This window comes from Postia placenta (assembly GCF_002117355.1).
Source record: "Postia placenta MAD-698-R-SB12 unplaced genomic scaffold POSPLAscaffold_12, whole genome shotgun sequence".
Taxonomy (NCBI): Eukaryota; Fungi; Basidiomycota; class Agaricomycetes; order Polyporales; family Adustoporiaceae; genus Rhodonia; species Rhodonia placenta.
In genome coordinates this window covers 1,073,820-1,097,679 of record NW_020169843.1, presented here as the reverse complement: position 1 = coordinate 1,097,679, position 23,860 = coordinate 1,073,820, and the positions used below count along the sequence as shown (strand labels likewise).

At 53.0% G+C, this 23,860-nt stretch overlaps 7 protein-coding genes across 7 annotated transcripts; 3 read left to right on the top strand and 4 right to left on the bottom strand.

The window, feature by feature from the left end:
• Positions 1-4,542: 4,542 nt before the first annotated feature.
• On the top strand, positions 4,543-5,829 carry POSPLADRAFT_1048847 (hypothetical protein; the record flags this gene model as incomplete). Its single annotated transcript, XM_024479609.1, has 4 exons — positions 4,543-4,828; positions 4,879-5,156; positions 5,219-5,712; positions 5,775-5,829. The coding sequence occupies 4 exons, from the start codon at positions 4,543-4,545 to the stop codon at positions 5,827-5,829; spliced, it is 1,113 nt and encodes a 370-aa protein (XP_024336328.1).
• A 538-nt stretch (positions 5,830-6,367) lies between these two features.
• On the bottom strand, positions 6,368-7,955 carry POSPLADRAFT_1048846 (hypothetical protein; the record flags this gene model as incomplete). The annotated part of the gene is made up of 3 exons (XM_024479608.1): positions 6,368-6,571; positions 6,633-7,756; positions 7,820-7,955. 3 exons carry the CDS (start codon positions 7,953-7,955, stop codon positions 6,368-6,370), a joined length of 1,464 nt encoding a protein of 487 aa, XP_024336327.1.
• Positions 7,956-9,527: 1,572 nt separating this feature from the next.
• POSPLADRAFT_1048845 (hypothetical protein) lies at positions 9,528-11,246 on the bottom strand (the record flags this gene model as incomplete). The annotated part of the gene is made up of 9 exons (XM_024479607.1): positions 9,528-9,755; positions 9,816-9,926; positions 9,985-10,221; positions 10,277-10,312; positions 10,364-10,694; positions 10,748-10,803; positions 10,839-10,972; positions 11,026-11,062; positions 11,118-11,246. 9 exons carry the CDS (start codon positions 11,244-11,246, stop codon positions 9,528-9,530), a joined length of 1,299 nt encoding a protein of 432 aa, XP_024336326.1.
• Positions 11,247-12,236: 990 nt separating this feature from the next.
• On the bottom strand, positions 12,237-13,118 carry POSPLADRAFT_1075652 (hypothetical protein; the record flags this gene model as incomplete). The annotated part of the gene is made up of 3 exons (XM_024482841.1): positions 12,237-12,532; positions 12,593-12,729; positions 12,800-13,118. 3 exons carry the CDS (start codon positions 13,116-13,118, stop codon positions 12,464-12,466), a joined length of 525 nt encoding a protein of 174 aa, XP_024336325.1. The 3' UTR covers positions 12,237-12,463.
• A 368-nt stretch (positions 13,119-13,486) lies between these two features.
• Positions 13,487-14,904, top strand: POSPLADRAFT_1184293 (hypothetical protein; the record flags this gene model as incomplete). Its single annotated transcript, XM_024489069.1, has 3 exons — positions 13,487-13,860; positions 14,146-14,396; positions 14,501-14,904. 3 exons carry the CDS (start codon positions 13,487-13,489, stop codon positions 14,716-14,718), a joined length of 843 nt encoding a protein of 280 aa, XP_024336324.1. The 3' UTR covers positions 14,719-14,904.
• A 1,331-nt stretch (positions 14,905-16,235) lies between these two features.
• Positions 16,236-18,624, bottom strand: POSPLADRAFT_1048841 (hypothetical protein; the record flags this gene model as incomplete). The annotated part of the gene is made up of 13 exons (XM_024479606.1): positions 16,236-16,399; positions 16,450-16,478; positions 16,626-16,859; positions 16,919-16,948; positions 16,997-17,191; positions 17,251-17,317; positions 17,373-17,623; positions 17,691-17,863; positions 17,920-18,017; positions 18,074-18,117; positions 18,172-18,263; positions 18,325-18,422; positions 18,486-18,624. 13 exons carry the CDS (start codon positions 18,622-18,624, stop codon positions 16,236-16,238), a joined length of 1,614 nt encoding a protein of 537 aa, XP_024336323.1.
• A 2,739-nt stretch (positions 18,625-21,363) lies between these two features.
• On the top strand, positions 21,364-23,286 carry POSPLADRAFT_1059718 (hypothetical protein; the record flags this gene model as incomplete). The annotated part of the gene is made up of 2 exons (XM_024481187.1): positions 21,364-21,438; positions 21,841-23,286. The coding sequence occupies 2 exons, from the start codon at positions 21,364-21,366 to the stop codon at positions 23,284-23,286; spliced, it is 1,521 nt and encodes a 506-aa protein (XP_024336322.1).
• Between the last annotated feature and the right edge of the window lie 574 nt (positions 23,287-23,860).

The following is a 23,860-nucleotide window of genomic DNA, read 5'->3' as shown; positions in this document are numbered from 1 at the left end:
TGCCATGCTCGCGATCGAATGCGCTATCCAGCTGAGCGCGCACGCACACGAAATTGTTACAGCCACTAATCGTACTCGCTTTCGTTGTCTCCCTCTCCAAGCAAGGACAAGGTTTCATTCAGAGACTCTAGGCAACCTTGCTCTCCTGAGTGCACTCTCGCGCTCTTCCGGATGAGCACCATTAAGGTCCAAGAACCATATATAATAAGTTCACATTTGCACAAGTCGTGCCACGTCGCCACCACCTCCTTGCTTTCCCTTCAATACCACTGAGATTAGACGACATCGGCACGCGGCCACACGGCCAAGTCTAACTAGCAAGATCACAGTTCTTCATTAGGAGTCACGATTAAGACTTTCTATTGCGACTGGTTGTCTCGGGTACGTCCTGGGGCAATTATGCTACGTTCTGGTTCTGAAGCGTCCAAGAAGCTCGATGACGATGACAAACTAAATGGCTTGGCCAATGTGTTTCACTCGCGCCACTGATATTTACGCCACGGAACGTAATGGTATTATTGTATGATCATACTCACAACATCATCGTCAGATACTGGGTGCAACATTGTTGTGCACCCCTTGGAGCATTGTCTCGCATGAGTGACCTGTCATCGGTCTCGTGCTCTCAGCTGGGCCTCACAAAGGTTGGAGCGGAGTTTCCCTCTCCGCTTCCTTCCTCAGCGAATTTCTACAGTGAGTTGTAAGCTCATCGGCCACGGAACGTCGATGACAAGTGCATCTAATTTACCTGGCGCGCCCTCTCATGATTGTTCTGGCGAGCCACAAAGAAACGCCTCAACGAACCCCGAATGCTGTTCATACGAACCCAGTGGTGCTCAGGGCGTTGGGCTCAAATGGAAGGTACCCCCGACAGCGGCTGACACACGTATGATCTCCGCCGATCGGATGCTGTTCCATTCGCCCGCACGGTAACCGTGAACCCCGCATCCTTTTGGCAGTAGGCGAGGGCTTTAGTGGTGCCTAAGAATCCCCAAGCGCGAACTCCACCAGCGGCCCTGAGACAGCTCTCGGCCACTCAATAGCGCGCAATATGTCCCTAGACGGCTTGAGATACCGTCAGATCTTGCAGAAACTGCTCTTAGCCCCTCGACATATCTCATCCGGAGTCCGAGAGACAGCAGTTACGGCGAAAATGCGCCTCCACCCTACATACACTCTCGATGAAGCTGGAACGCTCTATTCTACGCGAGTAAAGACTACTGGCGGATATCCACCACAAAACCAAGCGCTGACCGGCCCGATACTACTTCGGGCGTGTCAGAGTAGCTGGCTCAGCACCTTAGGTTTCTTTGGGGAGGGTGCGCAGTGAGAAAATGAGATCTTCCGATACTCAATGCTGATCATAGATTACTGTCGGCGGCTTTGACCGTGCATCTATGTATCAATGCAATTAGTCGCGAATGAGTACTACCGCCAGAGCCTAATTTGAAACTATGACACTTTTATCCAAAACGCCGTGACTCAAAAATAGGCTTCATGGCTCATGGTGACTATGAATCAAGAATTGAGGAGATTGCCTGACAAGGAAACTGATTGCGCAAGGGCCGACTGGCACGTGTCGCGTACTTGATGTGCAACTGTGCTCTTATCACACCGTCGAATTTTGTCCAACTACCCGAATCTTAGTAGCGTCTTCCCTATTCTTTGCAACGGACGGGGTGCAATAGTCATCGCATAATTCTATCAGGCTGCTTTGCGCATGAGGCTACCAGCCTCCGCGTGCCGACACCTAGATCCACTGGCTTTTTTCTAGCGGGATATTCGGTGAGCCGAGCCTTGAATAGATTGTAGTTTGATCATAGAATGGTGTCGCTGGGCTTTGCATGCCCTCATTGCCACACAAGCTCTGGTGCAACTAATTACGTTACAGGGCAAGGTTGTGCGCTTGAAGTGTCGAAGCACTGCCTGTCTCTGGTCTCCACTGGTCTGCGCGGCATCATGTGGACCATTGTTTGTGACCACACACCCGAATACATGAGCATCTGGACATGGGACGTAAGCCTTACGAATTGCACAATTTTTACAAGCCATTCTAGAGACCTGCCAATTCTGGCGGTGACAATACCACGAGGATATCGAGCGGCCGATCGATCCTGTTTGGCTCATCAGACCCGCGGTGTGAGATTTGCTTTGCGTCCGGTGCTTCTCGGCTCACATTCTTCTTTCGACTCCAGGCTTTGATGGTTCCGTTGCTCCCGGCGAATCTCGATAGTGCGTGGCGCTCACGTTGGGGCATAACAGGCAGAACTTTGGCCGCCTAGATTCAGCCGCGACGTTTGGATCAGATCGACTCAGTTATCCCCTTGTTCGTTCCTTCTTTGCCTTATCTGACCTATTCTTCTCCACCTCTGGGCTTCTTACTAGGATTGTGCAGATTGTCTCTGGTGCTCATACACAATCCTGTCCACAATATGCAGTCCAGCGGGGGGACATCGAACATCGCGAGTTGACGCAGCTGCCTCACGACGACATGGAAACGAGTTAAAGCATTCCATTGATGTTTCCTACAATTCGCGGCTGTCTTTGTATTCGCAGATTCAACATCTGATACTACTCGAACAGCTGACGGATAGCTGAGGACACGATTCTGGCGAATCAAAGCTTGCGTGGCAAGGTGTTTGGTCCGTCACAGAATTCCTGCCGTAGCATGCAGTATTTGCGTACCGGTGAACACATAATTATACCAACTGGGTGCGATTCAGATCCGGACCTGTCCATCCCGCGCCCCTAGACACGGTGGAGTCTGCACAATAGTCACCTGAAGATACGGAAGTGCGGCTAACGACAACCCTGTCAGGCTTCTGACCATATGTGTCCCTGCGGAGCCCTCCAATGGCTCCTGGTCGCACCAGGTGAGAGGAATTGCACTCCATTCCAACTCTATACACCGAGATTTCATTTAGAGCAAGTTCTACGATCCATTGTCAGCATTCTGAGCATCACTTGACACGAATCTAGCCGCTACGGTACTTATCCAAACGTCCCTCAGGGTCATCACTCCACCGCTGATTTTTGCCTTCTCCGCTAAGTATGCATGGAGTGATAGTGACAGCCCTAGCCTTCGATTTATTGGAGTCTTGCGAACCGGCTACGGGTTTACCTACAGGCTGGACTTACCAGCCCGGTTCTTCCTTCCCAAACACGAGAGATGTCCTTTTGACGTCGCCGCGGCGCCCAGAACGCCAGAAAACTTCCGAAAGCTCCAAACCGTCGCGGATCGCAAGGTGGCATCTGTTCACTTCCTACCACGGCGAGAGTCACCCACAATAATCTGTGGCCAGACGGCGGCTCTGGCAGTCACTCAATTGAGGGTGTGGATCGCTTCTATGGACAAATGCGAAGAAGACTTCAGCCGCAAATTACGTGTAGCTTGTGAAGCTCGCCCATATTGGTAGAGCCCGGTTTACTACCGCTCCAGGTGCGAAACAACAGCCTAGGTTTCAGATGAGCACTTTCACATACGAGAAGCACTGCTATGCCATGCCTTTGGGTCACAATAATGTATCCTTTCTTGAACACCACCCCGCTAACTTCTCTCCTTCCTTAATTCCGTTCCACAGGTATTACCCGTCTCACGCAATGCTCGCCGTGACATTGGGCCCAATGAATGCTCTAGATAATTCTGGTCCTCGTCCACAATTGTCATAGATGGTCTCATCCTCATCGAGAAGCCGCTCCCTTGTTCTCTATATAGGCAAAGCGAGACGTACAGTGTTTCGGGTGAAGAGATCCCGGCACCCATGACTCCATTCCGGCAGTCCGGACGGATTATGGCCTTCTAGGTGTGTTTCTGATGGACTTTTGTTGCGAGACCGCCCTTCTGACGCGGACGAGAACTAGCACTGTGTGGAATGATCCCATATGACCGGGGCATAGGGCGGAGAGAGTTATCGAGTCACGTCGTCGAATTCTGGGGGGCTAGTGCGAAGCGTTTGGTAGCCGCATGGCGCGCATCGTCACTCCTTCGTACCCGACAAACTTTGTCGTCTAGTGTGCCGGACATCGATAACGGTAGCCAGAATACTCTAGACTACGAACTCGGCGGCGCGAATCATAAGATGCGCTGCCTACTGAACTGATATAAGGCTTCATTAATAACATCCCTCTGGAAGCTCAAGGGAGCTCGTACCGGTCCCCCATGCGTATACCTTCTGCTCGAGTATCTATCTGTGGAACCTGATCTTCGTCTAGTCAGTCAATTTACCTGTCTACGTCATACTCTGCGTAACCAGCTCGTGAAATCTCCCATGAGATTCGAGGTAAGAGTCATCGACGAAAGCACGATTTGTGATAGGTTCGACACAATCCCTCTGAGTCGTAGCACGTGGATGTTCTAGGACTGCGACTTATCGTATCAAAAGTCAAAATCAGATTGAATAGCCATTATTAAGCCCATTCATAGCGGTATACTTACTGTTAATCCTTTCAGCTTGGTTTGATTTATGAGTGATAGAAGTGCCAATAGATCGCAAGTTATCTAAGCTGCTGAGATTCAATTTGCTTGATCCGTCCACTACGCCCATGTTACCTTTCATACCTCGCTCCGTCGCCCGGTCTGCGAAACCTACGCCCGAATTTCGTGTTGCTAGTCTCTCTGCCTCATTGCGGCACTCCTACATCAGCGGGAACGATGGTGCACAAAGTTCTGACCAAGAAATCTTACCGGCTGCGAAAGGCAAAGCAAAGCAGTCCGAAGCCACACAGGCCGCAGATGAATATGCCATAGTGACTTTCATTGCTCTGTCCGACTATGCTCTGTGGTCGGAACCAGGTCTCAGACGGCTTGTAGCGTCGGGGGACGAGGGCTGTGAGTAAACCAAGCGCTATCTGCGCCGGTAGCTCATTTCGGATGTTTAGACATTCCACTCAGTCACATTCTCCATCAGCCACCCTTCACGACTGCTTTTCGCACCGTGCTACAAGAGACCGCAGTAGTAAAAGCTATCCGTGCCCACGCTAATGACAGTTTCGATTTACGAATGATCGTGTCGGCGTCCTCCCATCCGACGTGGCAAGAGCCGTGGGTCGCTGGGAATGTCGGTGGGTATGAAATACGGAGGAAGGATTGGAAGGAGGCACTGCAGCGGTCGCGAAATTACTCAAAGCACGAATGGGATGACAGGACTATTTATATGGTATTTCCTCAACTTCACCCGCTCGTCTTTCGAAGTAACCCCAGCTGACATTTTCCCTGCAGGAAAACATCCCGCTTCCTCACCGGAGCGTTGTGAGCATCTGTCGGTATACACTGTCTATGCTGCGTGCTCCTCCAACTCCCAGTGGGTCTATGCACGTACAGCACATATGGCTCCCACCGCATCACCAAGACAATCCCGGCAACTCTCCCAAATGCAAGGGCTTCGCCCTCGTGACCCTCACGCACTCTGAGGGTGCGGGACGCTTGCTCAGCGAATGGCCTTGGGAGCCGCGGCACATAGATCTCCGCAGTGTCGCTGAGCCTGCAGAAGCCCACGAAGCAGCGAGGTACGGCTTCCGCACACTCTCGAAAACACAATGGAACCAGCTGCAGGAGGAATATCTCGCTTATCGCCAGAAGCTGGTCGATGAGATCGCCCGTGCCGAAGAGGCCGTAGAGGATCTAGCGGGTCCAGTCGGACGCCCCGACGTTCAGATCCGACCGAGCGTTGCCAGGTTTACCCTTGCGACACCCAATCCGGCTGCCGCACCAACGTTCGTAGAAGCGTCGACATACCCGCACGGCTGTCTCGTCTTCGTGCGAAATGTGCACCCAGAGACAAACAAGACCACTCTACGCACGCTGCTGTCACAATTTGTGCAAAAGGATAACGCCACACAGGATGGGCTCGACTATGTTGACTTCAACAAGGGCATGGATACTGTTTGTTTTTCCCTAATAAACATTGCAATGCTCAATACATGCTAACACGCCTCTCACTAGTGCTATCTGCGTCTTGCCACACCACGACATACGGAAGAACTGGTACGTTTCTTCGCTGTAAACCCAAGAGTACAAAGGCAAGGTCTTGATGGCATGGGAACAACGCCTTTGTCCTCGGAGAACTTGAAGCCGATAATAATGGAGGTAGTGGATGGCGCAAGAGAGGAGCTGTACTGGAATAAAGTACCAGAAAAGATCCGCAGACAAGCCGTGGAGAAGGCCATGGCACAGTTCAACTCTGCGGAATCCGACGAGAAGCCAGACGTAGAATCCGAGGGCAAACGCAAGCGGAAGCGCAAAAAGCGCAGTTCCAACCCATAATCTCTTCTTGGCGAGCTGAAGTCCTCCATGCAGCAATACTTGAGGGAGTCATCGAAGCGTGTAGTCAGTGCTTCGGCTCACTTGCAGAGTTTCACAAGTAACATGTCATGTTCCCATGCCTTCCGCTCTCATTCGCTCTCGTACTCGACCGAGCGCCTTGCCGAGCTCGTTTGCGCCCTGGCCTAGAGGTCCGTCCCCCCAGAAAGCGTCATTCATGTCGGATACTATGAGGTCGGCTACACCAGTACTCAGTAGCACCGCGCGAAGTGTAGGATGCTGCATCAGCTTCTCATATAGTACTTCGTCCATCTGCAATGTAACATTGTGAGCTCTCCGTGGACCGCTAAGCTGTGTGGGCGACACTGCTGACCTTTCCCAAGAAGACTCGCTCCCAGTCCGGTCGCACATGCTCGTGGTTCGCTGCCGAGATCGCACGCGCCTCTTCGACCGTCCTGCTCGTGCGGATGCGCTCCGCGATGTCCGGTCGGTGTCCCATGAACTTCATTGCCTCGTGCAGGTGAAAGGCGCTGGGATACGACTGACGATTATAGTGCACGAGGTGCGGCGATGTGTGAATGAGACCTCCAAGCTCATTCCCGCGGTCGATCTTGATGATCGAGCGGGCCGGCGTATGTGTGGGCATGGTCATCGGCACGGGCGTTGGCCCGCGAGCAGGGATAGGTGTAGGTACTGGCATAGGTGTTGCAACCGGCGCTGGCACGGCGACGCCATTCATGCCTATCTGGGTCATTTGCGGAGTAGGGTTGTATACTGGAATGACACCTGGTGTTTGCTGCATCATCGGCGCCGCATAGATAGGCTGCGCCTGCATGACTGGCTCCTCGTCCTCCTCGTCATCGCGTCGGTGACGCCCGAAGACATTGAAGAGGCTGCCCTTGCGGCTGTGCTTGCGGTCGTGACTCCTACGCGACCCAGTCATGTAGCCAGCAGTCATGCTGACGTTCATCGGCTGGCTCGGCGGGATCATGATGTTTCGCCGGATTGTCGACTCGTCAATAGGTCGACGGAGTTCACGGAGAAGTGATATGTAGGGCGAGTCCTCAAAAACATCCCTAGGTGGCGCAGGAAGCGGGTTGTACGGCGGTGTAGGAGGTGTCGGGGTACGACGGCGTGAATCATACTGCTCATGTATGCCCGGTGTCAACCGCGAGCCAGCGCCGGCAACCTGAGGCTCAGGGAACATCATTGGGTCTGGCGTATATTGCTGTCCCATCCGAGGTACTACTGGTACACCGTTAGCTTGTTGCGCTGGGATATTCGGGATGACGGGCTGGGGCATGGGCATTGTTGTGCTTTGCTGGGAGTATAGGCCCTGCGACTGTGGAACACCAGGCGTGGGCATACGGTTGGGCATGACGGGCCGTGCACTGGACATGGGCACAATTGGAATGACGGGCCGCGAGGTCGATTGCATGGGCTGCGGGAACCCCTGCGGTGGCTGAGGCGTCTGCATGTACTGGTACTGCTCTGGTTCTGATTCCCTTGACAGTCGCATTGTCAGACCATGACCGCGACACACCGTAAGTCAAGACGCACGGAAATACTGCTGCTGCTGCTGCTGCTGCTGCTGGGGCCGCGGTGTCCCCCGCGGTCGTCGGGGCTGCATCGTCTGGGCCTGCGGGTAGGGTGATTGACCATACCCAGGGACATAGTCCATCTCGGCGGGATACATAGCCTTATTTCTCCCGAACCGTCCATTCCAAGTTTTCTTTCGAGACAAAGATGCGTCCTGGTATGCAGTCGATGGGTACGTGGGATATCCGGAAGAGCGCGAATTGTTATTTCCCATATAGGACCTCCAGTTGATGTGTAGTCAGGGGACAGATCGCGAAGAGAGATGTGGGACGTGAAGCAGTGCGATCGTGATGTTATATGAAATGCAGATATGGGCGTCCCAGTCATAAAAGTCGTGAGGCAGAACCACTAGCAGGCTACCAGCAGGCTACCTCGAGGCCGTGAAGAACCCTCGGCGACGATCAACATGTAAATTACACGTGCTGTCACGCGTCTGTCACGCGAATGTGACGCTCGACGGTCTGCAATTGAAGCAGTTTCGGAACGCCCTGTGCAAAGCCAGGGTTGCAGACAAGGCTCCAGACCACGTCAATATGGGGCTTGTATAGAGACTGAACTTTCTGGGCTGCAGTAATATCATGCGACAAAGGACGAAGGTACCATGAAGTGAGTAGTCCAATTGCGCATCTAGCATGCTTCATGAATCATGCCGACGCGGTGTTTTTAATGCCGCGAAGCTGACGAGGTCGACCATGTCGAGCTCAAAGCGTATCGTCGGCCAGCGTCGAGAGAGGAAACGGGAGAAAGGAGGAAGGGGAGAGCAGCCCTGTGTTCACGCCCATTTATACGCGGGCCTTGACGCGATACGACGGCTCGAATGGAAGATGTCATGACAACATCGACCGTGTATGACATCACAGAAGGAAGTGCAAGGCATTGAGTGCCAGCCGTGAACGAAGTGCACGCCATATCGAGTAGACGTCTTGCCTCAATAGGAAAGCAGGAATGCGTCATCGGTGCTGTGATTAATATGCTGTCATCCTGCCATGTTACCCTAATTCAATACCTCTCACACGGACCTGCTGTGCGAGACCATGTGAGACGCGTCAATGTGCACAATCTAGTCCAACTTCTCCGGGAGACTCTAGCAGTCAGCTCATCAGCACGCTTCAACTCCATTTCAGACCCACTTCACGACGGCACCTGACCCAATAGATGGTCACCTGTGTTTATTCAAATAAACATCTTAGCGGGGCCAATTGCGCGGTAAATCTTCATAGATTAATCATACCAGAGTACCTATCGTACATATGTCGCCAGTTCGTTGGTGCCTGATTGGATTGGCAGCCGAACAGTACGAGTCCAGCTTCAAGTCCAGCTCCGGACGTTGAGTGCGATCGTAACGACTTGCTACAGTAGGTCATCGACTCACGGTCAAGAGAAGCCATCCCTCCTGCGGCGACGTTGGCCGATCTGCCTACCAAGATCGCTGTTCTAGCCCCTCCCTCCTTTCTTAGCAACCGCCACCATTCCGAGTCGGCATCCATATAGATTCTGATGACCCATAGTCTCCCGCTCCGAGATAGTGGCGCCACAAACTAAGCCTCATTTTAGCACATTCTCTACGATGCGCCATCAAACCTGAAACGATCCACCACGGCGCCCGAGAAATGCAAAATCTTCGCGCACTGAATTTTAGTGGCGTACTTCATTCCTACACCACCACCAATCATGCGCCGAATGTCGTCGCCCTGAGCCAAGACACAGCCGACTTCACGTCGTCCTCGACGTCATGGTGCCAAACGCGATCCCACATCCCCCCAAGGTCTTCCTGTATGCCCTGCGGGCTCAGTCCGTGCTCACCATAGCCATCGTAAATTTCCCCAGCCTTGACACTCCCCTCCCACACCATCTGAGCGCGTGGACGACGGACGCGGTCGTATGCTTCGAGGACAGCCTACCAGATCAGACGCATGAGAACGCGGCCGTGAGTACACCAATGCCATCTTTGACCCACCTCTATATTGGAGCCGGTCGTTCCAGGGTGCCCGAGCAGTTGAGCGATCACGTATGCGTCCTCGATGCACTGACCAGCACCAGCACCCAAGTGTGGCAGCATTCCGTGCGCCTGTCCGGAACAGATTCAACCTTTAGCATGCGCGGACATACATCATACACCCACTCACCGAGTCTCCTGCGACTATAATGCGCCCCTTGACATACGTCTCCAGCGGCGGATAGACGACAGGTATCGACCATTTGCTCGGGGTTTTGATACACTTAAGGATATCTATCACGTCGCTTCCCCAGGCTTCGTACTCGTTCAATAATTCTTTCTGCGAGACATCCTTGACGCTGGGATACTCGAGCTCCTTCGACCCGATAGGTGCGTTGTGGTCTGCTGCAAACGCTACCACGTTGATCTGGAAAGCGTTTAGAATCAATACTTGTCGTGTCGCACGTTCAGCTCAGACGTACAAGTTCGGCATGCTTGATGGGAAAGACGATGAGATGCTATTGACAGAGTGAGTACGCCATCTCTTGCGCTGGTTATCTCATGCCTGCCTTGTCCTTTCCGGCGAAGCAAACAGACCGCGCCGTGACGTCCGTCTTCACGCTTGCTTTCTTGAGCATGTCCGCAGGAAACAGACCTCTGTAACAGATTGCATTGCTAAAGGCTGCCTTGTTCTCGCCACCACCAGTCACTGCGGTGCGTACGGCGCTGTGGACGCCGTCCGCGCCAATGACGAGATCGGCTTCATATACCGTATTGTCGTCAAAAGTGATGACGACTCGAGTAGGGTCGTTCTCGATGGGCGCTACTGAGACGCATCGCTTCTTGAAGTGGATGATACTGGGATCGATGAACTTCTGCAAGGCATCCAACAATGCCGCGCTGTCATTCGCGTCAAATTCCGTCAACGGCAGCTCCAACGTAGAACGACGTACCGGTGTGCGCCAAGCCCGCCGTTTTCCTCCGACTCTGGATACTTCACCAAGATCAGCTGCATATCGTTCTCAGAACCAAGGCATGACGTACATCATAGAGGACCTCGTGGCCTTCCATTCCCGACACGAACCTGAACATCCTCGTGCTGAGTTCAGACTCGTTGCACTTCTCTAGGACGTCATCGAGAACACCGAGAGTACGCAAGATGCGTACGGCGTTTGGCCCTACGTGCACGTTTGTCTGTCTGCTCGTCAATATAGATACTGCACATGCTCACCGAGTCCCACTCCGGCACCGATTTCACCGAGTTTGGCCTAATACAATGGTAATCATGTCACGTCACCTGGGTCCAATAGATAGATGGCTCACCGCTGCCTCGAAGATCTGAACAGGTACACCTGCACGTATCAGGGCTATGGCACAGGTCAGGCCGCAGATCCCTCCGCCGACTAGGGCGACCTTGAAGTTCTTGTGCTCAGGCGATGACTTGTCAGACATGATGGACGTTCGGTATGGAGGTGGAAGTGGTATAACAGAATCCCATTGAGTGCCGCACATATATGCAAACGTTCGCTCCACACTGTGACAGCCTTCTGTTGCGATGCAAGATGGCACGTCAAATACCTGCCAGCATCACGGTGGCGGCTCAGACATTGGCGAACCCTCAGGCCAAAATCAGAGCATTGGGAGCGGCCTCTGGCCTCCGGCTGGGACTGTGTTTGTTAGACGCCACTGCGCATCGACGCTGCACTTATCGATGAAGAGGTTGGACAGGTGCAGGGTACCACCCTCTTCTGCGTGCCCAATAGCGTCTCATAGTGGTCGGGACGAATATAGTTGACCATCAGAATACCCGGCGCTTGCTTAGGCGCAGGTCGAAGGATGTGTATCACATTCTGCTCACAAGGGACTATATCAGACGACGAACAGATCGCAGGCGACTCGCGAAGCAGGTGGTATCAAACCCGAATGATCCCGCAGCCACTGGAGGCTCCCAGCAATATTACGCTCGCACCGCGAACTCTAACTACCGGCATTCATGGTATCGCATCCAACACTCACAGCAGTATGACCAGTCGTGCGGTGGTATAGAAGACAGAGGAACCTAAGGGATCGTCTGCGCACAAAGCAAGCTGAAACTACCTACCACAGAAAAGGTGAGCGCTCCGCGAGTGAGCCAGCAGCGAGAATTGAGTAGCCCTATGTTCGACCACGATGTGTGCGCATCCGAACAGACCTCGGATTGCGATCGTCCCCGCCCGTACTGACCATATGCGTAAGTACGTACGTCCCTTATCTTGATCCGTTCATTTGGATATCCAAATTCAATATTCGGAAGAACTGGCTTGGTCAGCGTCCGTGGCGTCGGTCCTAGAAGTAGTGATTTGAAGACGCCAAACGGCGGAACGCGGCATGAGGTCGAGGTCAGGGCGTTATATTCCGAAGTCGTTGCCGGCACTCGACGCGCGTCATCGTGGTGCATTACATATCTGCAAAGTCTATGCCATTCCCATATGGTAGCTGGGTACCGCGAATATCGTAGAAGTAGATCGTCTATACAAAAGGATATCTATAACCTTCCACTGATAGGACCGAATAAAGTAACAAGTCGCTTTTGATCCGTTAAGCACGAGGCACCCGACGCCCATAGCCTTTTGCATAGGGGGAAAGGAAATGTCCATAAAACTGCATCTCTCAATGAGATTCAGACACGGTCAAAGACTTGACGTCGCGTTATAGATGACGGGGGTGGACGTGACGCCGTACTCCTTCGCGACGTTGCCCTATAGAATCGGGCATTGAGCATGAGCCCGGCATATAGCCTCGAGAACACGTTCACTCACGGGACAATCCAGGTACGTCTCGACCACTGTCAGATAAAAGGTCGCGTTCGAGAAGAACAGAGAGCCATATTCCTGTGTCGAGAAGTCCGGCATTGCCAGGCTAGAAGGCGGCGGCGGAGGGTCTTGTTCGGGGAGCCCTGAAGGAAGAGAAGCGACCGGACGCTGAGTCAGTCTGGGTTCGCCCGCGCGGAGAAACCAGTCACTCACCAAAGTTAGGAACCAACCATTCGCCGAACTCGAACAGATAGGTGCCCGTGGCGAACGTGCCATTGGTGGTCATGTCCTCGACGGTGGGCGGCGTTTCGAGCAACCAGATGGTGACGGGCTCGTAGCCCGACTCACAGTAGTTGACCGAGTCGAAGCCGAAGTCGAACGTCGCACCCGGCGCGATAGCGTCATACGTGCCTGGGAGGGAGATCGAGCCGTGCGCGGCTACGACGGCCTGGCGTCTGAGGGGGACGCTTGCCGCTAGGCTCGTGGTAAGGGCGGGGACGAGGGCGAGCAGTGTAGAGAGGCGCAACTGCATGTTGTGAATGGGGTGGGGCGCGGTTGAGTGACTGTGAACACTGGCGATCTATGGACCCTCCAGCGGTCTTATATACCCGTCTGGCAGCGGTCTTCTTCATAATGCGCACCTATGATACTCCGAATTCCCGCGAAACTACCAGATATTTGGGTGGTGGTGACAGTTCCAGCTATATTTCCGTACGGCGGGGGCGCCTAGACACTGCATCGTGAAACACCAGGGCCGCCAGTCAGCGTCGCTTCTGTGGTTTCCGTGAAATTGCCATAATGTCATCGCGGCGAGAATGGCCACAATCATGCCCTGACAGGGACGGGTGCCGGTAAACGGAGTGCAAGGCCCACAGAAGCGGACGATGTCCAGTACTGCTGATGTCCAGCCGTGGCGGCAGCGCCACACGTGTGCCCGATCAGGCAATCTCGCTCCGCTGCGGCACCGCTCTGTTGCACAAATGGGTGAGGGCAAGAACATTTACATTTGGCAAGATTGTCGCCGGCAAGACCCACGAGGCAGTCTGTGGGTGTGCCGGTATACAGACCTTGTTCGTGGGCTCTGCGTTCCTAACGCCAATTCCAGGCCGGGGTGACGTTGATAGCAAAGGTGTCCGATCAGCGAGCGCTGCGCTCCCGAGGGCCCACGTAAACCTGACACGCGGCGCTCAGGGCGCACTGTCTGCGCAACAGGTTGATGGTGGGAGTGTCGGCTCTGAGTGCCAGCCAAGGCCCCACGCATCCCATCGCGCCTGGTACGTCGGAAAGCCAGGACACCGACAGATGTCATCAGCCTCATGCTGGGCACCCGTACTCACCGGTGTTTGAAGGAAGACAAGACTTCTGCAATGGGGGTAGAGCGTGCCATATAGTTAAATTAATGGCATCGGCGTGTATGAGCTGAGGCCGATAGTTTGGCGCTTATCCTTCAAGTGGTTGCGCGGTGATTCTACGCCGCATCCAACGAAGGCGAGGCACAGTTAGTTCGGAACGCGATTGCCTGGTGGGGCTTGCACTCAGATGGACTGACATTGCGTCAGCGACCGCGTTAAGATGAAAGACGGTTCGTCCTCGCTCTCACCGGGATATCGACACCGGATGCCGGACACCAAGTTGCTGGCAGGGACTGGTCTCGCCTATTGCACCCAGTCATGTCGTAGAAGCGCCTGGATGCTGCGCGGAGGTTGCGAGAACGCGATGTCTGAAGGAGTCCCTGATACATATCCGTTCCACAGATCCGCTCGAAGTTGCCGCTTCATGTGGTCCTTTAGTGGGGACAGTGCGGTGGGTGGTACGTCTAAGCAGTAAGGGTATGCACCAGCCTTCTTTCAATAGCCGTTGGCAGATATAAGGAAAGATATACACGTTGAGTCCCCCATATGCGATGCTTCCCAGTGTACATGTCTGAGAACAACGGCGAGGTCCCTGAAATCGTGGAGACCCAACCAACCTTCCAAAGCGCTGGTTCATGTGGTCAAGACTGCAATGCCGATAATCAAGGTCCTGTAGCTTCATTCGTAAACTCTGTCCTACAGATCACGTCAGCAGCCACCTCGAGAAGGGCCGTGAAAGGGCTGGCCATCGCGGGCAATATCCATGCAAGAAGTGGCTAGCTCCGAGAGAGCACATGCTGTCTAATGCATCTATACCTTGAATATAAGAGCTGGGTCTTCTATGGCGGTCAATCTTCCATCAAGTAGATCCGCGGTGCCCGTATAGCAGCTCTAGAGCGCAGGAGGTTTATTGTCCAAGGGCTCCGCTATTGGGACGGCTTATCTTTATGCACTTCGGGGAAAGGGAGGCTGAGAGCGGTTAGCGGCGGCGATACTGCGACGAGGGCTGCAAAGCAAAATCGCACCCGGGCACTGGTTGCCACAAGGAACTGGGTCCCCTTAATTTGACTCTGATGGTGCCAATTGCGAGCACCCATGCAGACAGCAATCCGACAATCGTGGCGGTACAAGACAAGCAAAGTCCGGCGCCCTTCGTCCAAGTCGCTGGCCGATGCAAGGGTGCATAACACGTGATGAACGCGTCGGACCGCGAGCGCGACGCGTCGCGACTCAGGAAGATGGCGCCCATCTAGACCTAACGAGCGTACCTGGAACTAGTTCACACCGTTTCACGCCATGGATTGCGACACTGGGAAACACGCAAGCATATATGGGTTGACTCGGCTTCTTGTGTTGGATGGACCTGGGACTCCGTAAGCACGGATACAGTTGTTATCATTCCGGGCTCTTTTTGTACAACACCGTGATGCGTGTAAGGCATCACAAACATGTACACGCAGATCAGAGGACCGAAGATGCACGAGATTGCTGTATGGTTATTCTTCTTTGTGAAGGTTGTTCACAGGCTTTGTGCGCGGGTTGTCTTGCACTTCTAGCCACACACGTTGTCCGTTCCACCCGTTCACCGCGCTTCGGCAAGTACAACCGGTGGGGATGGAGAGGACCAACTGGCCATTTTGAGGGCGGATCCATGCCACCCCTTACTAAGTTCACGGGTCCAACTCATCCGTGAAAGTAGTTGGGTAACGGGTTCAGGTAAGCCGCCATCATGCTCACATCCCTTCAACGGTCAACCATCATACATACATTACATCATGTCTTCTCACTTTACTTCCACGAGACAAGACGTTTCAAGATACAACATCTGCACATGCGCTTGTCAGCACCTTGTTCGGCTAAGTATTGTACAAGTTCAACCCACCTTCAAGTTCGTCATTCGCTCCTCACTTCTTACTATCGCAGTAGTGAAGACAACCCTTGCTAGTCCCATCTGTATTTGGAAACAGTGGACTCGACACCTGCGTCGGATCACACGGGCAATTAGAGAGGTGCAGACGAACCGGCAGTGCTGCGAGGAGCGCATCACGTTGTCCGCTCCCCGCATGCGCCATACTGGTGTTCTTTCCTTAGCCGGTTTACCACACGATTATATCTTTTCAAGCTTCAGTGCATCTTTCTGAACTCGGAACAGCTTAGTTGTCCTCAGCGATATTGGTACACGATCTTTTTCAATTTCTGAACCGCACTAACTAGAAGTAAGTTCACAGCAAGTCGTTGAAACTAGTTTACAGAACAATTTTGTGCAGTGACATACATATGGGACTACAATGCTTCTCTCATGGCTTCTCGTTCTTGCGTAGCGGCGTGACTATCAGCGGCATACTAGGTTGGCTAGACTCCATTCCAACCGAAGGAAAGGAAATCGGGGCAAGATTCCACACGATTGGCTTATCCGACAGCGCGAAGGTGAAGTTCGACAGGAGCATCATGAGTAAAATCTCTGAGATGGCTGTTAGTATTGCTCGTAAAGGATCCAGCTCCGATACTTACTCATCTCCAATTCCGAGAATTTAAATCCGCTGCGACGACAGCGTGAATGCATGCTCGAAAAATGATACAAAAAGCTCTTACATGCAGGCTCGTTTTCCCCCGAGGAAGGTCATCCTGCCGAGAAGTAGGCATATCAGCTTGTTTGTGCCATGCGATGTGAGGAAGTAAACAATCACAAGTGTGAGAATACGCCCGGCGCAGCTACATCTGTCACAGTCCTAGGTAGCGGAGCCAGCCAACGTTCAGGCTTCCACTCAAGCGCATCCTCGCCCCACTTCGCCTTGCTCGTATTGGAACCCAGGGTACCCAGAATAATCTTCGTTCCCTTTGGCACGTGTATCTCGGACATGGTTTGACCATTCCGGCCGACTACTGGAAAATGCAGTGGCAGTACGGCGTCTCGCTTTGCTCTAGGTATCAAATATCGATTATGGGTGCCAGAATTAGGACAACGTAGTTCATCGCTCACACTCGAGTAAGAAATGTAACCGGTGGATATCTGCGTAGTGATCAGCTGATGAGCGAACGAAATTGTCGAGAGGCTCACAGGCGAAGGGTCTCTCGACAAACGGCGTCCAGATACGGCAGCTGCATCACCTCATCGTACGTCAAGTCTTCGCCACTATACGCGGCCATGACCTCGTTCCTCAATCTGTCCTGCATCTCAGGGCGCGCAGCGAGATTTTGCAGGGTGCGAGATAGTATATTTGACGTCGTGTCCATGGCACCCAGTATAATAGTGCTATGCAACGGTATGAGCTAGTCGCTGGGGAAACTGTAAAAAAATACACAAAAACGCACGACATCTGAGCAACAAGCTCATCGTCCGGAAGTCGATCGCTGTCTGAAGCTGCCATATTCGCCTTCACTATACAACAATCAGTGCCTGGTTCGTATACAAGATACGAATATATTTTTCTTACCCAGAGTGGTCATTATGTCCTTTCCGCCGCCAATCTGCTCTGGATCTGACTCTAATCCCACACCCAAAGCTTCCTTCTTGGCCCTGAATATCGCGGTCGCCGTCTCTGACATTTTGTCGACGTTATACTTCAGTTTGCGGACTCCTGCGTGCGGAAAGTGGTCCATCACAAATGCTCTGAACCAGCGGGGACCGATCCAATCTACGTATGGCAGTAGCTGCCGAAAGACGATCAGGCCTTGCAGCGTCGGGCTGTTTATATGCCACAATGGCTAGGAACAACCCTTGCGGTGAGCTCAATAACAGGTAGAGAACTCACAATAATGTCTTCAATGCTTCTCCGTAGTCATCCTCTGCATCTCTCACAAGAGGATCGAAAGAATAGCCTAGGCCACCTTGCCCGACGAGCTCAAGAGCGGCGCGACCCATCCAGAACAGGATGTTCAGCTCGCGAGGCCCGGATTGTACCTCTGTTGTGAGGGCTTCCTGGAGCTATAGTAAATGTCAAAACACGGCACGCCGCTATAACGTCGATAGAGACAACACGCCTTATGAACAATTCCGTAAAATGTAGGCACTAAGCTTCGCATGTGATTGATAGCGAACACGGAGTTAAGCATCTTCCTCTGCTTGTGATGATGCTCGCCTATGACAGTTCACCCATCAATGACCGAGCCCTTACGACTGGGCATAAGGATAGACCTAGGGTTGATATAAGGCCTGGGCCGAAAAGATAATGGTTTGTCCTGCAGAAAAGACAGGTCTCATGGGTGTCCGTGACATTCTTCTGCCTAGCTTACTTGATAAACAGCTTCGATTCCTCGAAAACACCCTCTTCTTTGATGAGAATATTGTGGAGGGCTTTAGGATCTTGAACAATTAACATGGGTATCTGCATGTTGAGGCTATCAGCCTGCCATGAACTTTCTAGGGCAAAGGAGATGACTGCGCACACAATATAGCCCATAAAGTTTGACTACGGAGCCATAGTCTTGGGCCAAGTGCCTATGGAAATCGGAGCCGTGCCTGTGGAAGTATTGGCTCACGTTTCCTGATCAGCGGCGTGTTTCACAATCAGCATCTCCAGCACCCGACACATCCAGAGTACACCCGCCTTGCCATAACGAAGTGGGCGCGGGTCCCGGGATATTGTCTAGTGGAGATTTCAGGAAGCGCCGTCGTAGCAGGCGTAAAAGACCCCATGAAGCAGCGCAAATGAGAAAGGCAGTCAACAAAGGGCTTGCGACTACCATAGTGATGCAAGATATTTCATCAGATTTTTAAGATTGAGCCCTGCGTTATATATCCGGAGAGGAACCTTCCTAGCTCGGGGCCTTCAATGCACAGAACTAGGCTCGACGCTGACGCTTGACATTATCCCTGAGATATCGTATGATTTGTCCGTAGTTGTAGAGACCGGAAGAGCCCGGAGACCACTGCAACGAATCCACGCTCCGGTGAGTACCGTTTCAATATACAGAGCCGCTGGTTTGTCAATGGGATTGATATCTCCTTGACAGGAGCCAACACGCCCTGATCACCAAAACCCAGATCACCAAGTACCAGATCAAAACGAATGCACGACCTTGGAGCCCGTCCTCGCAGTTCGGTACAGTCGTCACTGCATCCCCGCGAGAGACCTGGTTAGAGTGGCATCCGTAGGAACCGACTTCGCCGAATGCTTAGTTGGCGGTTACGCATTGCGATCGTGCTTTGATGTCAACTGTCAAACGACCCGGCAAGAGCTGAAGCCATGAATAGTGACGCGGTGCCACTGATGGTGGACCCAGCAAGGAATCAGGTTGAAACGGAGGCATTGTGCCTGCAGCAGTGCAGACTCACCCCGTATCTTTCGGAGAACATGGAAGGAACATACCATTGACTTAAATGCGCCGCGGTCCCGCGGTCCGGGCCGCTGTTGCAAAATGCCGGCATCAAGTGCTTTGTTTCTCAGTCCAGTCATCACGGCGAAAGGGCATGCTATGAACGAGCCGTTGGTTTTAGCATGCATCTAAGTGCAACAATCCAGATTGAGTGAACCGATATTCACAACATAGGACCGAATAGGCTTGGATATACGCAACATTGGTGTCAGCCCCGACGGAATGTATGAACATCAGTCGATGCTGAACGTTGGTCAACGGGAACTGGCAACAACAACGTCAACCTGAGCTCGTATACCTGTTGGCAATTGGGCTCTTACAGTAATGTTGAGAGAACGACTCTGGCCAAGTACAAATCAGATGACGAGACAGACCATAACATATAACCAAGTCGCGGATTCTCCTTTGCCCACAGCCCGTGAAAGAGCCAAAGTACGTCCAAATGTTACTGATAGATGCTGGATGTTCACTGCATACATCGTTTCACTCCAGTGTCTGGACTCTGGATGAATCGGCTTCAGGACACAGTCATGTGATCATATACAGCCATTACGTCTCGGAGGCGAGTTGCAGCAAGACTCCCTTCGTCTCCACCTCATTCACACACGTCTGATAACAAACAAAGATACAAAGGCATGCAATCAATCAAGGATGGTATACTGGATAAGGCGAGAAAGGGCCAAGCTGGAAAACACCCAACTCCCTGTACCGTCAAGGCATCCACCCCAGCTTCAGGTCCCAGCTTTTGTCCTGCAATCTGAAACTAAACTTTGCTGTCTGCTGCTTCTGATCAAATTACTCATCAGGGAGGGTGGCACAATGGAGATACGAGTCCAACAAATCTTTTCTGCCCCTTTCACCCGAACTGGCCATCAGTTCGTTCCTCAGCTTGATGGCTCGGGACACTAAACAGAGTAAGCTTCTTCTGGTGTTCCCCAACAAACCTGACGAGTATTTGCAAATCTTGGAGACCTATGCTCAACTCCCCTCCTCGTTCTGAATGGCGGGGCAGGCTCTCTGCATCTATCGCAGAGAGCCTGCCCCGCCATTCATTTAATTACCTTGCCGAAGGAACCCCACCATTTGGCTATATCCTTGTCGCCGTCTGTAACTAGCTGGGCAGTAGGTGAAACATTTGTCTTTCCGTTCTATTCCTTGTACTACTAGCGCCCATACTGGCACCTGTCTTAGCACTCACCCGCAGGTTGAACATTATGTAGCTTACATAATGGGGTCCGTGCGCACTTCGTACTCGGCATCGTACCACTATGTTTCTTTCTTCACTAACACGACCACATAGACACGATGGTCCGTGCGCAGTCGGTACTTGTATAAGTAGTTGTATCATTAGTCGGTCGAACCCTAAGTTCGACCTGGTTATTCATTCAAGTCTCTGCTCCTCCTCGCTTGGGGTAGTGGTCATTCTCGACTTCCTCGCTCGATCTTCAGGACGACGCTGATGCGATCTACGAAACCCTAACCCCTAACCTGGGTACGACCTAGGTGGACTAGAGGCAGGTTATTGTCTTAGTGAGAGGGGAGTTAGCAGCAAGGTGTCCCGCGGTTCGAGTGAACACGAGAAACACCCTCGGAAAAGGCTACGAACGCTAGGGAAGGTACGAGGTGGCTCGACACGTCGTCGAAGCTACTCGGAGGCTGTGGGTAGTTAGCGGGGGTCGGTAGAGACGATCGAAGCTCGGCAGAGCTCTTCGATGTATCGTAGAGGGAAGAGACATGATTCGATAGGGTGGACTTAGCTAGGACGCGGTTCGAGATACAACGCAGTTCTTCGATAATAGCCGAAGTCGAAAGGTTCGTCGAGACGGTATCGACTAGTAAACACAGTAGACGAGGTTTCGAGGTTACGCAGCGAGGAACGAAGTGACGCAGTTAAGGGCTTTAGACGCAGGGCGAACTCGACTTATGAGCTCTGAACTCGAGGGGGGAACTGGGTCTTGTATTTTTGGAGAGAAGTACGACAGATTTTATACTACGCAAGGGACACTACGACTATCGAGGGGGGCACACTAGTACGAGGGGCTTTGCATTGTCCCACACGAGTCTGCCTCACCGAGTGGCACGTATCAAGTCCATCAGTAGAGTGACGTCATGCCGAACGCGGAGATGAAGAGAAACATACGAGACACTTCGGACTGGTATCCGTCGTCGAAGGCATGCCGCGAGGTTCGATACCTAATCGGGAAAGACCGGCTACGTCGGTGTGGCACGGAGCGATGCCCGCGCTTGGACGAACGGCGTCAAGTGGCCCTATTGTCCGCTGAATGCGGGAGATGTCCCGAGATCTATGAGGCATCGGGACGACCGCGCCGAGCTTCGAGCAAGCATCGCGCACCGTTGAAGATGTCGAAGAGCGTCGAAGGCGAAATCGAAGTGTTGGGTGACTGAGCCGAAGTGCCGGGCGGGATGCGATTGCCGAAAAGAGCTGTATCGGGGCCCAGAGGGGCTTGGCGCCTATCAATGCATTGTCCATAAGCCCTCACTCGTCATCTACGAGTCAGGCATAGGAGTATAGACCGTTGTATCAAAAGGTCGAACTTTCTAAGCTACGTTCCTAGTTTTACCTAGTCGAACATCTCATCCACCATCACGTCGAACAACACAGTCAACCCAGTTCCTTTGGGACTACCAGCCCTCGCAGGATCACCGCTCCTCCAGTACGACCGAGCAGATCGCTGCTTTGTCACCTCCACAAAAAGAGCTCCCATCTACCCTCGAGGCGGTACCTGGTGTCATGCAACCGGTCCAAACCCGCAGGTCGTCGCCCATCAAGAACTCGTTAGCTACTACCAGAGACACCCACCCGCTCACCCAGAAGACGTATTCACCACCCTACGGATCGACGTTGAACCTACTCAAACAGCAGAAAGCGTGCAGTCACCCATCAACGAACAACCACTCGAACTCCCTGAAGTTCAGTACGTTCCCATCGAAATCCCAGACATCGAACTACCACCAGCCCCACCCGCACCAACCAACGCACCGGTTGAAGTCCCTATGGCAACATTCACTCAAGCAGACATCAATCAGCGCATCACTGTCGCCCTCGCAGCATACCAATCCCAGCAGTCAACGGCCAACCGACCCCTTCACCTCGACATCCCTGCTCCCGAACCCTTCAGCGGAAAGGCAGAGGACCTCAGACGCTTCATCCAATGCATCCTCTCCTACTTTGTCGCCACCAACAACACCCGACTCAGTGATGAAGCAAAGATCGCCTTCACTGTAGCGCTGATGAGGAAGGATCTGGGGAAAACATGGGCGGACGCATATTATGAAAAGTCAGCAGGGGGAGTCCAGGTCTATTCCACTTGGGCAGACTTCGTTGCCGCTCTAGAAGAGGCGTTCCCTGAGCATGGAACGCGAATCAAGGCACATCAAATCCTGATGAAACTCCCTGAACGACAGAAGGATAGGAAGACAGTGCTCTCCCTCGGTAACTACGTCACCCGCTTCGAGCAGCTAGCATCAAAGGCTCAGCTCAAGGACACTGAGGTCAATGGCACCAACCGCGTCGAGAACGACTACCACACTCTCCACGCCAACTTCGTCAAAGGACTCCCGAAGGAGCTATATTTTGCGCTCGCAACAAGGGTTGCTAGGGATCGACCCAACACCATGAAGGCCTGGTACGATGAAGTCCGAAACGCCGACGCAGCCAAGCAGAGGGCTCTCATCGTCACAGACACCAGAGACTATGGCGAACCAATGGATATCGACGCCGCTGCCGTCACATCAACCTTCGCCTCCACATCGGGAGGAAGGAAATGGGAACTAGGAGCTGTTCTCAATGAGGCCGATCGGAAGCTCCACAGGGACGGGAACCTGTGCTTCTACTGCCACATCAAGGGCCACAGTGCCAAGGATTGCCGCAAGAAAGCGGCCGCACGACAAGGGGGTGGGAGGCCGAACCAGGGAGGATCTGGGAAGGACGACTTCCGCGCCAGAATCAAGACACTCTCCGCTGACGAAAAGCGGGAGCTGTACGAAGAACTTACGATGGAGGATTTTTGAAGGGGCAGGGTGAGCCGACGCAACCACTGCCCGTATCCGTTTCACTGTCCCGTGTAATTCTAGTAGTCCGAAATGAACGCGCTCTACACATTCCGATTACTGTGGGACGAAAAGACGTCGAGGCGCGCGCTTTCATTGATAGCAGCGCAACAGGAATCTTCATCAGCCCGAGATTCGTCCGAGAGCATCGACTTCGGACAGAACCTCTCCCCCGACCCATCCCCGTCTTCAACGTGGATGGAACTCCGAACAAAGAAGCACTCATCACGCGAAGAGCCCTCTTATCTTACAAGATAAGCGGAGAACCCCGATTTGTCAAAGCCTACGTCGCCAGCATCGGCAAAGAAGACATCATCTTCGGCCATACCTGGCTCAAGCTCGAAAACCCCAAGATAGACTGGAAGACCGGACGAGTTGAGCTAAACCACCGGTGGACGAAAGACGAGACCAGGGCCTGGAAGATGGACCTGTACCAAAGGCGAGTGGCTCGGCTAGAACTGAAGAAGGCCGTAACTACCCCACTCCCAGAACCAACGGAGGACGAATTCATTGTCATCTCCACCTCGGAGCACGC